The sequence below is a fragment of the Peromyscus eremicus genome, chromosome 8b (genome assembly GCF_949786415.1).
Source record: "Peromyscus eremicus chromosome 8b, PerEre_H2_v1, whole genome shotgun sequence".
Classification (NCBI taxonomy): Eukaryota; Metazoa; Chordata; class Mammalia; order Rodentia; family Cricetidae; genus Peromyscus; species Peromyscus eremicus.
Genome location: NC_081424.1, coordinates 48,582,064 through 48,599,496, shown reverse-complemented (window position 1 = coordinate 48,599,496; position 17,433 = coordinate 48,582,064). Strand labels below are relative to the sequence as shown.

Here is a 17,433-nt window from a genome sequence, read left to right as displayed (position 1 = left end):
TGCTAAAAAGAAACACACACACACAAAAAAAAAAAACCAAAAACAGACAATTCCATCCACTTTCTCCAAGCAACTCACAATCTATAGCCTAATGAGGTTGTGATCTTACAGAACAATAAAAAAGACAGATCCAAACAGCCACATTTTCAAAGGCAGCCTCTAAATGCCACTATTTGCAGACCCAGTGATCAAATTAAAATCATTCAAAGGCAAGAATGATGGGAGGTGGGTAAGCTTTGGCGAGTGCCAGATGAAGTGTGCTGAAGGTGAGATGACAGGCTAAAATGATGGCAAAGGTCACTGACCAAGAGAGCTGTCCTTCCTCAGCCCACATCCACTTGCATCTTGCAAGGTGCTGGCATGGGGGGAATTGCAGAGAAAACAGAGCAGTTGTGTTTACGAATATCTTTCCAAATAATTGTAAGCATCCTATGGAGCGTGCTAAAAATGGTTGTCATGGGGGTTAGCGTTCGCAGGGCTTTTTGCTTTCCATGCTGTGTGTTGAAAAACGTTCACTGGAAGTATTTGTAAGGCTCACTAGCCATGTAGATAAGTTCACTCTCTAGGGCCATTAACAGTGCCCGTAACAGGAGACCCCAGATGGCATGGTCAGCGTTTGTGTGTTGCCCACCCGTGGAAGTGGTACATCTCTCAGCCCCTGCACTTGGGACCATTTCACAACTCAATGCTGTCCGTCGTTCTTGCACACTTCCTCGCATTCCCGTGCTCACTTCTCAGCATCCATCTAAGTCCCCACCTCTGAGGTAGTGCCCCAGTCTGCCTAAGCCAGCTTCCCACACCACTGGCATCCTTCATTCCCTAACCCTGCATCACAAGGTGATTTTCTTCACAGAACCTTTCACCAGATAGGATGGCATCACAGTTATTCACCGTGGCACCATCTCAACCCCATAACAATGAAAGCTGGGTGTTTCCCCAGGGGTGGAGAATTAATCTTGTGGCATTCACTGCCACATGCCCAGAAGAGTGCCCAGCATGTAAAATACATTCATTAAACATTGGTAAAATGGATGCATGAATATCAAATAAATTATGAGGACTGCTTCCTGGCTAGACGTAGTGACACATCTTAACTCCCAGAACACAGGAGGCAGAGGTAGGTAGATCTCTTCGAGTTCAAGGCCATCTTGTTTACACAGAGAGCTCCAGGCCAACCAGGGTGACATAGTAAGACCATGTCTAAATGTGGGAGATATTGGAAAAATGAACTAATAGTTAAAAATACATACTGATCTTCCAGAGGACCCAAGTTCAGTTCCCAGAACCCAAATCAAGCAGTTCACAACTACCTACAACTCCAGTTGCTTCCTGACAGATACTCATACAGCCATTCTTAAAAGTCTCCTCCCAGCTGTCCACTAGTCAGCCCTACAGTGTCCTCTACAAGCTGATTGATTTTGATTTATTTAGCAACAGTCCACTATATGGAGTGACTAAAGTACCAGGGACCCTCATAGGTAATGAATGTTCCTACTTCTCCTTGTTAATGTAGGACTAGGAGCTTGTTTGCATCTGATGCCTTATTCTGATCTCCAAGAGCATATGCCCATACCCCGACACAGATGTACACATACATACACATAATTAAACTAAGATCTTTTTTTTTTTTAAAGAATGCTTCCCCCCCTTTTTTTTTTTACCATATGTTTATACAGACATGTGAAAGTAAAGGAATGACTGTGATAGTGTGGATTTTCTTCTGCTTCTCATTGGGATGCTTAGTAGGTACAAGATTTCCTGTCTGACAGTGAGATCTTTAAAAAGGAGTACCTGCGCTGGGCGGTGGTGGCGCACGCCTTTAATCCCAGCACTTGGGAGGCAGAGCCAGGTGGATCTCTGTGAGTTCGAGGTCAGCCTGGTCTACAGAGTGAGATCGAGGACAGGCACCAAAACAACACAGAGAAACCCTGTCTCAAAAAAAAAAAAAAAAAAAGGAGTACCTGCTCCAGCTGGGGTACTCTGTTTTAAAACACAGGTCCCCTCGCTTTTGGGTTTGGTAAGGCCTACAAGGAAATTGTTATTGAAAAGACCATTCAGGGCTGGACAGATGGCGCAGTGGTTAAGAGTGTGGACTGCTCTTGCAGAAGACCCAAATTCAGTTCCTAGAACCCATGTCAGGCAGTTCACAACCACCTGTGGCTCCATCTCTAAGGGATCCAACACCTCTGGCCTCCAGGAACACCTGTACTCACATGTGTATACACACACACACACACACACACACACAAACCACAAAAACAAAACGTTTTGGAAAAGAAGAGATTCCTCATTATACATGTCTCTGTTGCAAGGATCAGTACTTGCAGAATCCCTGGGGCCACTGAGAAGGAAGAGGAACAAGGAAATACAGACAAGCGGCTTCCTTATGGCTTCGGTGGGAAGAAAACAGAGTGATCCAGGCTGAGGACTGGCTAGAATGAATACTCGCAGGACTTGAGGGGGGGCCGGGGTTGCTCAGAGCCATCTAATATCTAGTTCTGAGATGAGCAGAGCAGCAGGACTGTGGCCAAGGGTGTAAGATCCAGGAGGCGGCGGAGGAGTGGCCTCTGCTTTTGTTTGCATGTAAAAGTGGCCATCCAAGGGACTCACCTACCATTTGCACCAGCTGGCTGAGTTTGGGGGCATGGGCTCTCCTGGTAGGTAAGGGCCAAATGGCAAAGCATTGGGAATATAGAAAATAAAGGGGCATGATTAACAGAGATCCTACTGAAATACGCTTAGGTTGTCACTAGTGGAGGGAAGGGATTCCCAAAGAAGTTTTTAAGTTCCCTTTTGCTCTGCCCACCACTTGGCTTAAGAAACGTACAAGTCCCCCAAACCACACCAAAAAGTGGACTCATGCAAGCGAGCACCTTGTCCTATATTTACTAGGAGGAGTAGGAACATTCATCACCCACGAGTGCTGTGGGATGTCCTATATGCTGTAAATAGATGTTGCTATGATTGATTGATAAATAGAATGCTGATTGGCCAGTAGCCAGGCAGGAAGGATAGTGCAGGCAGGACAAGGAGGAGGAGAATGCTGGGAGGTGGAAGGCTGAGGCAAGGAGACACTGACAGCCGCTGCCATGAGGAACAGGATGTAAAGTACCGGTAAGCCACGAGCCACGTGGTAAGGTATAGATTAATAGAAATGGGTTAATTTAAGATATAAGAACTAGATAGTAAGAAGCCTGAGCCATTAGGCCAAACAGTTTAAATAAGTGTCTCTGTGTGTTTACTTGGCTGCAGGACTGGCGGGTGAGAGAGATTTGTCCTGACTGTGGGTCAGGCAGGACCAGGAGACAACCCCAGCTACACACAAGGGTCCCTGGCACTCTAGCCCTCACTCTATGCAGTGGATTGTTGCTAAATCAAAATGAATCAGCTTGCAGGGGACGCTGTAGGGCTGACTAGTGGACAGCTGGGAGGAGACTTTTAAGAATGGCTGTATGAGTATCTGTCAGGATACAAGGACACAAAATGTTTATGAATTAGCAGACACCTGTATGAATCACTATGTACCAAGCCAAGTATTACATCAGAATTATCAATTTCCACCTTTAATAGCAATCTGCCCAAGGATAAGATTTTATTAGTTCTGATGTAAAAGGCATAAGTCTAGCTTTTTACTCACTACATATGCCCAAAACGACACCTTTTTTTTTTTTTTTTTTTTTTTTTTGGCAGAGTTGGGGGCAATTGCTGTGGGATGTCTTTCTGTAATCTGTGAATATGTGTTGCTATGATTGGTTAATAAATAAGCTGCTTTGGCCTATGGCAAGGCAGCTTAGAGGCAGGTGGGAAATCCAAGGAGAGAGAAAGAAAGGAGAGAGGTGGAGTCTGGAGAGAGATGCCAGCCTGCCACCCGAGGAACAGCAAGCCAGCAGATTTGTAAGCCATGGCCACATGGCAACTTATAGATCAATAGAAATGGGTTAAATTATGAGACAGACAGCAAGAATTCTTAGCCATAGGCCATACAGTTTGTAAATAATATAAGCCTCTGTGTGTTTAATTGGGACTGACCAGCTGTGGGACCATGGATAAGAGACTGTGGACCTTGGGTGAGAGAGATTTGTCTGGACCGTGGGGGGCTGGGCAGGGACCCGAGAAATTTAGGCTACAGGAAATATTTTATTAAGCACACTACACAGAAGGCTGCAGCTGGGGCAGTAACAAAAGTATAAGCTGTAGCCCACGTCTTTCCACTTGGTGTCACATGGGTCCTCTGGTCCTGTTCCCGTCTTTGAAGGATACAAGATGGGATGGGAACATGGGGGGAAAACAGAAGGGAGGAGGAGAATCCACAAAAACATTTTATTTGAAAATGCATAGTGAAGTCTAATGCCGCATGTGTTCATTTAAAAATATCAATGAAAATTAAAACATTAATGTTTTATATGTCTGATTTTGTTGGTGTGTGTTTGTAACAAAAAAAGTTCATGCACAAACATATCATTTCGATAATTAATTACATTTGAATAGCTAAATGCATTTTAGACAACATAATTAATCCCTTTTAGACACTAATTAATCTCAAAAAATTGCTACTGAAGAACCTAGAATGGAAGCTCATAGAGGTGATGTGGTCTATCCTGGTCTACACCATTAATTAATGCTCCCTTTGGGCTACTGTCCAGTCTTCTGCCAACCCTAGACTCATCCACCACACTGCCCTTTCCTGTCACATGTCAGGATAACCCTGGGTGTATAATGCCTTAAACCTGTGTGCAAATACCTTTAAAATGAAATCTTCATCGGACGCTTCCTTGTGCTTCTCATCTAGGCTCAAGCAGTCACGAAGCTGAGTCCGAAATTCCTCCTGTCTCCGGAGATTCTCTGAGCCTTGTTTCTTAGCCTCCTCATTTTCCTTTGAACAGTTTCTATCAGTAAAATAACAAATAGATCAAGGGTTAGCACTATAGCAGACAACATTCATCAAACCAAGTTGGAACTAAAGCTCTCCATGGGGAATAACTACCACTTTCAATATGTCGTAATGTCCCAGTACAAATGATTGACAGCTAAGTCCTGGCAGGAAATGAGAAATGCCAAAGCCACTTCAGCACACCTACAGTCTACAGAAGATAAAAATCTCCATGGTACCTGGATCTAGTACCAGGAGGGGAAGAGTCTTTGCCCCCTGTTTTCAACTGATCTGCAGACATGAAGGCAAGCACTTAGTTCACACACAGACCCTCCACCATGGGTGTGGTCACAATCGACAAGCCTTGAGGCCTCTACTGGGGCCTCGAAGAGGAGGAGAATGGCACTGTATGGATGCTAGAATGCCAAGTTTCATTTTCTTTTTAGATGTTATGTGATCTATAAGGTCCTAGTTCATAGCCAAGTATAACTGGTGGACACATATACATATATACATACATACATACATACATACATACATACATACATACATACAAAGATAATATCTGAAGCAGGGGATACTCTACCTGTGGAGAGGAAAATATTCAAGCACCAGCAAAGAGTAAGGCAAAAAGCAGGCACACAGAGAATCTTTAGCATATTGGCAATGTATGGAAATTGACAAGTCAATGAAATGTCAGGTATTTGGTCTCCAACAGGTCTATTGAAATAGCACAGTGCATTTCCAGTGCTTTCAATGTTCAGAGAGATATCATCAAAAAACAGGCATACTTTTAAGGCAAATTAGAATCATCTCAGTAATTTAGTATCGTTTTTTCAGTATTCTAGACAATAATCATGATTATTGCTTTCTTTTTCCCACGTTAAGTGTTTACTGCAAAATTTTTGACTCTATTCAAAGATTAACAAAGCATGTAATTGCACGTACTCAAAAGCATATCATATTTCCATTTAGGAAAGTGCATTAATAAATGACTAGTGTTGATCTATCTGTAGTTTCTGCACGCACAAAAAAAGCACAATGCCTGCCATGGCTCTGATAGATCTGCCTGGGTGACCCCACACATTAACCACAAGACTTCAACATCACAGCTCTATTGCAAAGGCCCCTAAACTATGTCCATAGCTATCTGCTTCTTAACTGACCGAATAAAGTCCCAAGAATCTACCCTAAGGAATTATCCACATAACTGTAAAAATATGAGTGTCTGCAGATGTCCTGTTCAGATTGTTTTATAGTAAACTTTTTAATGAAACTATTCTAAGTATTTAAAGGAAAGAGCCAAGGAACTAGTTTTAAGTAAGTTAAGCTTTTGAAGATTTATTTATTTATATTTTATGGGCATGAGTGTTTAGCTAGTTATATGTATGTGCATCACATGTCTGCCTAGTACCCATTAAGACCAGAAGAGGGCACTAGATCCTCTGGAACTGGAGTTATAAAGAGACCATTGTAAGCTGCCATGTGGGTGCTGGGAACCAAACTTGCTCCCCTGAAAAAGTTGGAAGTGTTCTTATCTACTGAGCTATCTATCCAGCTCCCAATTAAGCTATTTTAGAAGTGGAATATAAAATGCTATTAAGATGATAAATTAAATGATTTTTGAAAACATCAACAATGTAGCAGTCAGAAAAAGTACCAGCTTACACAGTGCAATTCAGCAAAATCATCCGAAAGTCTATTCAAAAATGCTAATAAGATTTTCTATAAACAAAGGTTTTGAGTAATTTTAATTTCTTCTTGAGACTTTCTGTATTGAAAGGATGTATTTACAATAAGTGTATGACATTTGCATTACGCGTTTATGTGGAAATAATTAATGAACATAACTATGCACTGGATCCTTTCAGGGGTGCAAAAGATGCAGAAGTGTCGGGGTCCAGCTCCGACCTGTCGAAGGGTTCTTGGTGGGAGGAGAGAGATGTGAAGAAGTATTACATAGAAATATAGACATAGACGGAGAGAAAAGACAGAGACATGGGATAGCTTTGGGAGGGCCCTGGGTCCACACCCAGTCACCCAGACTTTATTCATGATGGGCCTTTTAAATATCACCAAGGGGAGGGGCAAAAGACCTCCCCCTTCCAAGGTTGAGGTATAAAGTGGCAACAAGTGTAGACCCTTCAAAACACCTGGTAACCACGCCCTTGGCCAAATCATCCCATTATGCAGCCCTGCTGGGTGAGGCAAGCTCAGACTTTCTGACTTTGAGTAAGGCCTTACGAGGGAGCCTCTGTCGGCTCCCACACAGAAGTGAGCAAGATAGATAACAATCCTCGCTCCATGAAGCTTATCAAAATATTAATCCATGTAATTGTCATATAAAGACTGGAGGGAAACGATCTAACAGAAAAGGGAGAAAGAGGTTTGTAGACATAGCACTCTTGGAAGGACTCGATGCACAGGTCCTTCCGAGTGAGCGTCTAGATCAGACGTAACCACGCTTTCTGCAGAAGAACCTTGGGGACAAAGGGATGAGCCATTGTGAAGGGCCTGAGGAAGGATCATGTCTGTCAGTTCAAGGAACAGCAAAGAAGCCAGTGGTCTGGAACAGAAGGGATAAGGGGGAGGAGAGGGACACGAGCAGGTTAGTCTGAGCCTTTTTGGTTGTAAAAACACGAGGTCTTTACCCTGAGTAAGAAGAGAAGTCACTGGAGGAGTCCTGGCTGAGGACTGACATGATCTAATGTGTACTTAAATTCTGGATCATTCTGGCTGGGGTTGCACACTGACAGAAGAAAGAAAAACATGTTTGAACTGGTTATTTCTGTGTCCCCCATATGTTGAATTACTCATCCTCCGTTGAGAGAGTATGTATACTTGAGGCTTCCAAGAGGTAATTATTAAGTCATGAATGTGAATCCCTATGAATAAGATTATTATTATATTTTGGGAGGAAACAAGAAAGAGGATATCTCTCTTTCTCTCTCTACCATGGGAGGAAAAAAAAAGAAATTATTTTCAGTTTCTTTCAATGTCTTCAAATAGGAAGTGAGCACTTACCAGGAAATGAATCAGTCAGCACTTTTATCTTGAACTTCCCAGCCTCCAGAACTATAAGCAATAAATTTTTGTTGGCTGGGACCTGGAGAGATGGCTCAGAGGTTAAGAGCAGTGGCTGCTCTTCCAGAGGTCCTGAGTTCAATTCCCAGTCAACCACATGGTGGCTCACAACCTTCTGTAGTTAGATCTGGTGCCCTCTTCTGGCCTGCCTGCATACATGAAGGTAGAATACTTGTATACATAATAAATAAATATTTAAAAGAAAATTTCTGTCGGCTAAGCCACATGTTCCATTATACTATAATAATACCCTAAATTACTCAAAGTATAAAGTGGTACCAGGAGTAGGGTCTTGAAGTAGTATATACTTGCTACAATAAGTCCAGGTGAGAGATGATAGTGTTATTGGGGTAACAAATGCAAAATAGTTCATATTTAGTTTTATTTTAAGATGTTGTGAATGCATTTGCTAAATAGAGAAGAATATTAAAGAAAAAGAGAACCAGGGATGTTTTACGTGATGGCTAGAAGAATGAAATTATCACCAAATCAAATAAGTACAGAAAGATATGGTGGCAACCTCGGAATCCCAGTGTCAGATGCATAAAGTTGAACTGTCTGCTGGGCGTCCACATGAAGAGGCCCAGGTTTGTGTGCCTTGTGTTGTGAGCAGAGTTTCAAGCTGGATACAGAGCTGCTGTGGTGTCACCCGCATCTAGATCATACTGAAAAGACAGGAGATTAAACAACGTGGAAATAAGGAGAAAGGCACCCCAATATCTGGAAGTCAAGAGGAAGAAGAAACACAGAAAAAGAGAAAAGGAAGAGATAAACCAGTTGGGTGTAATGTTCTGGAAGACGAGGGAAGAAATTGGTTCACAGATCAGCCGTAACTGATGCTGCAGAGGCCAGCCGCCCTGTGCCATCACTGGTGATCCTTCCAAGGAATTTCAGTGGAGCAGAGAAAAGAGATAAACTGGAGACACCGGTTCATAAAAAGACTGAAGAACTCCTGTAATCCAAGTTCTCAAGAGGAAACTGAAGGAGGATTGTGAATTCAACACCAGCCTGGGCTACACAGGGACAGCCTGGTTTAAAGTCAAGCAAACAAAAAAAGTTTGTTTATAGGTGGAAAAGGACAGGGGCTGGGAGCACCCGTTCATTTTTAAAATGGAATACATAAAAACAGTATCAACTACTTCATTAAGAGTGATATTTAAAGCTGGTCATGGGACGGCATGACTGTAATCCTAGCACTCAGGAGGCAGAGGCAGGGCCATCTTAAGTTCAATGCTACATAGCAACACCATGTCTCAAAACATATTAATATAATCCCAACACTTGAGAGGTAGAGGTAGGCAGATATCTGTGAGTTTGAGGCTAGCCTGGTCTACAATTCCAGGATAGCCAGAATTACATGGAGAGACTCTTGTCTTAAAAATAAATAAATAAATAAATAAAGCCGTACATAGAATTTTAAAATATATTTTGGGAGCCAGCAGTTCCCAATTTTGTTTTAATAGTGACCTCTTGACTGAACGAAGTGAGAAAAAAACCTGAGTTTCATGAGTTCTCTGTATAAAATGCCAATAAAACCTATTTAGGGATGTCTGGCTTCCTTGCATTTTTTTTTTAGCAAACCTCTAAATATACTCCTGTGGGCTTCCCTGTCACTCCAGCGTTAAGCTTATACTTAAGGAAAATCTCACATCTAATATATGCCATAAGCTTTGCAGGTCTCACCAACAGGTTCTAAGCATGCATAAGACAATGCTGTGTTTGTTGAAATACTTGAAGACGTTTGAACTCTGAGCTAAGTTTCCAAGACTACAAAGATATTTGAGGTCTGTAAATTTTTTTTTTCAGTTTGAGTTTCAAGGAAAAATAATGTATAACATTCAAAGTTCACTCGAGACATAGGCTGAGATCTAAAGCTAGTATGGCCACCAGCAAACAGGGAAACATTTCCAACTTTCTTACTGTAATTTTTCATCCAATTCTAGGACTTTCTTCATTAGTTCCTGGTTCTCCTTCATCGTGGTGTGAGCAGAGATCTCTGTGCGGATTTTAGAAGCAGAAAGAGCTGCCGATTCCTCTTGGAGGTCCTGCACCCTGCCCCTCAAAGAGACGAGGAGAGATGACTTTCGGGCACTGTTTTCTTTGTAGCTCTCCATTTCAGCCTTCAGCTCTTGACAGCAAACTTCTTTAGAAAGCATCTTGGAGCGGAGCTCTCGAAGCTAATGTAAAGAGACGGGGAGGGGGGGGGGATTTAACAATGTGCCATTGGAAGTGCCTACCAAAAGAACCAAAATTGTAATTTAAAATTTCACCTTTTTACTCATGACCTTCCTTGAAGGTCTGCATTACCAAATTGGAAATTATGGCTGAATAAATTCCTGACTAATAGTCATAGTTTATCTTTTTCGAAAATCAGTTGAAGGCTAGTGTGATAGCCTGGTGGAAGAATAATTGTATAGTGCGTGAGAGACCTTGAACTCAATACCCAGCACACAGACGACAAAAATAAAATTGAGCAGCATCTTAAGCTGATTTCATGCTACTCGAGAAACATTTGTGGTGGATATTACAAAAAGCAATAAAATATTTCACAGTGGGAACCCATTCACTCTATCAGTATTGCTGCATTTAGCGCTGATTTACAATGATTCAGGGGACCTCCAAGCCACACTGTGATTTCACAGCTGCAACTGTCTCTCAAGTAAATCCAGATGTTCAGGATATCACTGTATTTCTCCCATTTGCCTTCTGTAAAGGAAAATAACATTCAGATTCTTGGGGGAAATCTGGCAACAAAGGGAAATTATGCAAAGGGAACTTTTGGACTTCTGTGGGTTCTGAAGCACCAAAATGCTGGAGAGTGTTTGCATTCTTCTGACCGAGAATGTCCGGTCCCTTCTGCGGGACCATTTTCACACACATGTGGTTCTTTGGAACTGAGAATGTGCATGCATGCAGAGTCACACATGTTACAAGTTCATCTCTCATTTGGTCCCTGGCACCCACAGTGACACTGTTCGTTACCTCACAGGCCAGTCTAGACCCCTCACAGCCACTGCTCTGGAGCAGAATGATTCCAGAGAGGCTCCAAAACTTCACTACACTGGCCAATCTTGGCATTTGCCCAATCAGAACTCCCACATGAAGAGAATTCAGAAATCCTTCTAAGAGCTCTGGAATACAAGCAAATCCATATTAAGGGAAGACATTCTGAAGGAGGTTTTATGTTCCCGAAGGCCCATGCAACTTTAACCCAAAGTCCTCAGGTTATACAGACTTCACTAAAATCTAAAAGCCAGCATGGAGTTGGAGGTGCTAAGCACACAGGAAAGTAAGTCTAAACTTTGTCAACAGGTCGAAATCCCTCGTTTACTATCTTGTTTCTAATGCTCAGCAACCTGTTTCACCCTATAAAGGGCTTTAAAGACTCACTTCTGAGTGATGAGTGTGTACAGCGTCTCACCTCAGACTGAGCGCTTTCGAATTTGACCAAAGTCGCTGCCAGTTCACTTCGAGCATTTTCAGCCACATCCCGGTAGTGGTTCAGCTGTTCCCGGGTGACTGGGAATTCCGTGGGATGATTGGCAGTTTCCTGGTAGAGTTTCCCCAAAAGACAAAGCATTAAAAGGCGTGTTAAACAGTCTGTCATCTGAGAGACTGCACAAAGGTATCTCAGAAATACAAATATCTTTGTATTTCAAATGCATAGAAAATGCTACCAAGAAGGTACTGTGTCTTTTTCTCAAAGTTCAAACAAGAAGCAGCCCAAGAAATAATGATGCACACACCCCCGAGATCATGGTAGAGAGATACGGCATTTAAGAATTGATCTTTAGAGCTGGGTGCCATGGCCCACACCTATAATCCTAGCACTCAAGAAGCTGAGGTAGGAGGATCAAGAGTGTGAGGCCAACCTGTACAACATAGCAAAACCTTGTATCTTACAAGAAAAATAAGTCTTAGACTGTTCCGTGAGAAAAATAATGTGGGTGCTCAGTAGCAGAGCCCATTAGAGAGGCTTTGGGTTGGATCTCCAATGGAAGGAAGGAAGGAAGGAAGGAAGGAAGGAAGGAAGGAAGGAAGGAAGGAAGGAAGGAAGGAAGGAAGGAAGGAAGAAGGAAGGATGGAGGGAGGGAGGGAAGGAAGGAAGAGGGAAAGAGAGGAAGGTAGATAGCCAGGCATGGAAGCACTTGGGAGTTGGACACAATAGGACCAGGACTTTAAGATTAACATTGACCACTTAGCAACTTCAAGGTCAGCATGGGCTATGTGAGACCCTATCTTAAAAAGCAAAAACAAAACAATAGAATAAGAAGGTGGTGGCAGAGGAGGAGGAAGAGGAGGAGGAGGAGGAGGAGGAGGAGGAGGAGGAGGAGGAGAACAAGAACAAGAAAAAGAAACCAAGCAAGAAAGAATTGGAGGTTGCTAGTTTAGAGTTTTTTCCTAGCCAGGAAGACGGCTCAGTGGATAAAGCACTGGCCATGCAAATGTGAGAACTTGAGTTCAAATCCCGAGGACCCGTATAAAAGCCAGGCGTCCGTCTGTCCTAGCAGTTCTACAGGGAGATGCGGGGCAGAGACAGAGGAATCCCAGTAGCTCACAGGCCGGCCAGCCAGTCTGGAATACACAGCACTCAACTACAAAGAGACCCTGTCTCAAACAAGGTGGATGGTAAGGACCAACATCCGAGGTTTTCCTTTGCCCTCCACAAGAGAACCATGCCATGGGCACTGACTGTAAATGAACACACATCATTCACACACACACATGCACAATAAAATTAAATTAAAATAGTAGTTTTGAATTTCCTTCTACTTAACTTAAACAAGGTCTTACATCAGCCCAGAACAAAAAGAGACAACAGGCAGGCAGTGGCGACGCACGTCTTTAATCCCAGCACTCAGGAGGCAGAGGCAGGCAGATCTCCGTGAGTTCGAGGCCAGGCTGGTCTACAGAGCAAGTTCCAGGACAGGCACCAAAACTACACAGAGAAACTCTGCCTCGAAAAACCCAAAGAGGGAGGGAGGGAGGGAGGGAGGGAGGGAGGGAGGGAGGGAGAGAGAGAGAGAGAGAGAGAGAGAGAGAGAGAGAGAGAGAGAGAGAGAGAGAAGAGAGAGAGCAAAGAATTCTGAAAAGAGCTTCTTTTTAACTGCTACATCCTGTGGAGCAAGCTTCACAGTCCTTCCACATACAAAGATGATGAGCTGCTTTCCGATCTCACTTCTTTGCCAAGGAATTGTGCGGCTTAAATGTAAAAGGTCGCCTTCTTCCTAATGGTTCATTTTGCCATTTTTCTCAATATCACAATCTCTCTCAGATCGTGAAAGCAACTTAAGTGAATGCATGAGGTGAGAGATGGGGTGGTGGAGATTCGCAGGAAGTCTAAGCCCTTCTAGAAGGTACAGTTCTGGGCTCCACTGACAGCTGCTGATGTAAAAGTAAGGGTCCCTGCCTGTCCAAATCGTACCACTTTGTTGTTGTTGTTTGTTTGTTTGTTTGTTTGTTTGTTTAAGATTTTGTTTTATATTATGTGTCTGGGTGTTTTGCTGCATGTATACCTGTATACCACGTGTGTGTGCCTGATGCTCGAAGAGGCCAGAAGAGGGTGCTGGGTTCCCTACAACTGGAGTTATAGATGGTTGTGCGCTGACATGTGGGTGCTGGTAATCAAACCCGGGTCCTCTGGAAGAGCAACAAGTGCTCCTAACCACCGAGCCATCTCTCCAGCCCTTCATTCCAATTTTGCAAGACAAGCCAAACTTCCCCAGTTTGTGCAGCTTGGCAACCAACTTTAATGTTTAAACAAGAAAAACAGGAGCCAAGCGAACACAGCTGAGCAGCAGATTTGGCAGGGCGGGTCCCAATCTGCCACCTCTGGTCCTCTTTCTGCTCCCCATGTGTAAGTATACATCTGGTAAGGATGATTCCTTCGTTTGGACATTGTGGTGGTTAACGATGTTACCTCGACAGGGTCTGTGTGTGTGTGTGTGTGTGTGTGTGTGTGTGTGTGTACAGAAGAGGGTATAAGATCCCCTGGAGCTAGAGCTACATACAGATAGTAGTGAGCCCCCTTGATGTACGCTGAGCCATCTCTCCAGCCGCTTCACAGAAGTTAGAATAACCAGAGACATAAACCCCTGGGAGTATCTGTGAGGGAGTCTCTAGACTGGGTTGGCTGACAAGCTTAGCTGAAAACCACTTGCTCTGTTTGGTCTGCACAGAACACGACGATGATGACGACAGTGAAATGACTGTAGGGAACACAGATGGGAGCAGACATGGCATGGTAAGTGGTACCATCCTGTGAGCTGGGGACCCAGGCAATAAAAATGAGAAAGCAGCCGGGCGGTGGTGGCACACGCCTTTAATCCCAGCACTCGGGAGGCAGAGCCAGGCGGATCTCTGTGAGTTCGAGGCCAGCCTGGGCTACCAAGTGAGTTCCAGGAAAGGCGCAAAGCTACACAGAGAAACCCTGTCTCGAAAAACCAAAAAAAAAAAAAAAAAAAAAAAAAAAAAAAAAAAAAAAAAAAAAAAAAAGAGAAAGCACCACTCTGGGCTTCCTGACTGTGGGTGCGATGTGACCGGTTGCCCCGGGCATTTGCCATTATACCATGCTGGCCACGATGGACTGGACCCTCAAACTCTAAGCCAGAGTAAGCGACTCCTTCCTTAAGTTGCATTGGTCGAGTATCTTGCGACAGCAATGAGAAAAATAAGTAAAACAGACGTATGTCTCTACCCACCTCTGTGAATTCTCAGGGCCCTACAGTCTTTGTCGAAGACATGCAAGAAAACCACTCACTTTTTTTTTTTTTTTAAGGAATGTGAAAGAGGTCACAGCAAGGAGAATCTCATGGAATATTCCAGCGGCCTCAGAGGGCACATGAGTAAAATCACTAATGACCACCAGAGACTACTCCACCGCCAGCCACCGAGGCTTGATACACTCATGCGCACACAAGTCGTCAAGCAGCCTTGAACTGGAAAACAAACGTTGCCATGACCTGTGTGTGGCCATCTACAAGGTGCCAAGCAGGACTTGTAGCTCCGGGACACGGAGTGACAGCCAGTGTTTGCAGTCACAACACAACCAAGGTGGCTAAATACTCCTGGGGAGAGAACAGAACAGGTTGAACGGAAGCTCTTGGTGCAGGGTCACATCCCACCGGCCTCATTCAGGATTCAGAAGGGCCCACTGACTCTCGACACCACAGCTGCACTTCCCACATGAGGCCATGAGAGACCGAAGTGTGCTCGGGAGAGGTTTCAACCTTAGTGTACACAGCCCACCACTTAATAAAAATTTTACTAGGAGAATAAGTTCTCCAATGGCTGTGATCTCTTTCAACAACAAAGCACATTTCACTGAGGAAGTAATGTAATTATCTCACTTAAGAAGTGCTGTAATTATCTCATTGTTTTAGATCTCCTTCTAATAAATGCAATGTGCCCACTGAATATAATATTGAGAGCCATATGAAACAGTTCAGAAATAGCCCTTCTTCTTAGCAGGTCCTGATCTAAAGGAGCTCTGTACCAAAAGTATTAACATCTTCAGGTGCTCATGGGTGGACACGGATGTATTTCAGTTAAAAACGGGGCTATGGGGGCAAAGCACTCCAGGTCGGAGAACTTGCCAAGCATGTATATAGCCTTGACGGCAATCTCTTGCACTACCAAAGCAAACTAACAAGCTGACCCCACAGCTCAGCTCTCCAGCTATTTCTCCTTGAAAACTACTCACACATGTGCACAGAGACAGCATACAGATAATTACTATTATTACATGATTTATAGTAACAACAAAGGGGGGAAGTTATTAAAGCATTGTAAACTCCTGTTCACACGACAGTTATTAAACAAAGGCCTTCCTGAACTGTAGAACCCCACAAAATGGGGAACAGGAGACAGATCTGCACATCAGAGCATTATATTGTCTCCAAGAGACATCACTGAACAAAACCAAGAAAGTATAGAGCCACAACCTGATGCTTGTGTTCATAAACCGAAAAGAAAATGGAAAATACTACTATGTATTTCCTATTTGTACATCTATGACAAATCAGAGTGAACCAAACACACATGCCTGGTGGTAATAATGACCTCCAGGAGGGACACCAGTGTTGAACACAGGGTAAAAGTGCAATGGCTTAGTTTTACATCATTTATATAGTTAACTATAAGTTTTAAAATGCTGGCCAGAAATACTGTGATTCTTTTCATCTTCCTGTATTTTCCAGGTCCATCACAAGGACTGTGTATTACTTTCGTCATCAGAATGCATGTCCTCTGTTGTTTTCCCCCCCTTTATTGAAAATATATTTTCACATAATATATTCTGACTACAGTTCTCTTCCCTCTACTCCTCCCACTTCTCACCCCACCTCCCCTCCCACCGGAATTCACTCCCTTTCTGCCTCACTAAAAAACAAATAGGCTTCTAAGGGATAATAATAAAAGATAACAAAATAAAATATAATAAGATAAAACAAAAACTCACCCATTGGAGTTGGACAAGACAAACAGAAGGAAAAGAGCCCAAGAGAGGGCACAAGAATCAAAGACCCACTTGCTCACACTCTCAGGAATCCCACACAAACACTAAACTGGAAGCCACACTGTATACCCAAAGCACCTGGTAGAGACCTGTGCAGACCCTGTGCATGCTGCCTTGGTCTCTCTAAGTTCATATGGGATTGATCATGTTGATTTGGGGGACCTTGTTTTCATGGTGTCCTCCATCCCCGTTAAGTAGTTTTTAAAGGGTCAAGCAGAGCTAAAATGCACCAGCCCTCCTGTGCAGTCTCTCTATGAAAACCACAGTGACAAAGAGGTGACTGACAGCACAGATTGGAACACGGGTGAGAACTGATATTCAGGAGGTTTCTTTTAATCAAGCCCTCCTGCAGTCCTTTTTTTTTTAAATCCCTCAACTTTACCTGTAAGTATTAAACAATCTTTTTTTTTTTCCATTCTACCCACAGTGGCAAAATTAAGGCCCCATCCATTTGTCCTCCCATGAGGACAATTGAAGCCATTAGGTACCACCCAGCTAGCATGAAGCAATTTTACATTAATTTTAGAGAGTCAACTACATATGATTTGATTCTGCCGCTGATACTATTATGATAATGAATGAAATTGCTTTCCGGAGGCTCATAGTTTTTTGGTTTTTTTTTTTTGTTTTTTTTTTTCAGAATAAAGGACAGTTTCGAAGTTCGGTGCCATAAAGCAAAGATGAGCTCACTCATAATTTAGTACACAATGTGCCCAATTATCTGACCTGTGGGCAGTGTCTGGGCCAGTCTTGCTACTACAGTGCCTAGCTATCTTATCATCCCATGGACTAAAATAGAGAGAAAAAAAGGAGAAGAGGAAAGTCACTGGCAGTATGGGACACCCAAAAGCTCTCAAGTTCCCTCCATTCTCATCTCTGGGTCCCACAGCCATTCTCCCCTTTGCTCCAGCATTACACCACACCATAACGTCCAACTGAATTACCACAGGCTCTTCCATTATTG

The 17,433-nt window shown here is 43.3% G+C and overlaps 1 protein-coding gene across 1 annotated transcript in view; it reads right to left on the bottom strand.

Moving 5' to 3' along the window:
* Ccdc170 (coiled-coil domain containing 170) overlaps positions 1 to 17,433 on the bottom strand; it is a 74,661-nt gene that overhangs the window by 42,324 nt on the left and 14,904 nt on the right. The window contains exons 2-4 of the mRNA XM_059272390.1: positions 11,376 to 11,504; positions 9,875 to 10,131; positions 4,742 to 4,886 (exon numbers count right to left, since the gene is read on the bottom strand). Of these exons, the coding sequence (XP_059128373.1) occupies positions 4,742 to 4,886; positions 9,875 to 10,131; positions 11,376 to 11,504 (531 nt within the window). The remainder of the gene's footprint in view (positions 1 to 4,741; positions 4,887 to 9,874; positions 10,132 to 11,375; positions 11,505 to 17,433) is intronic.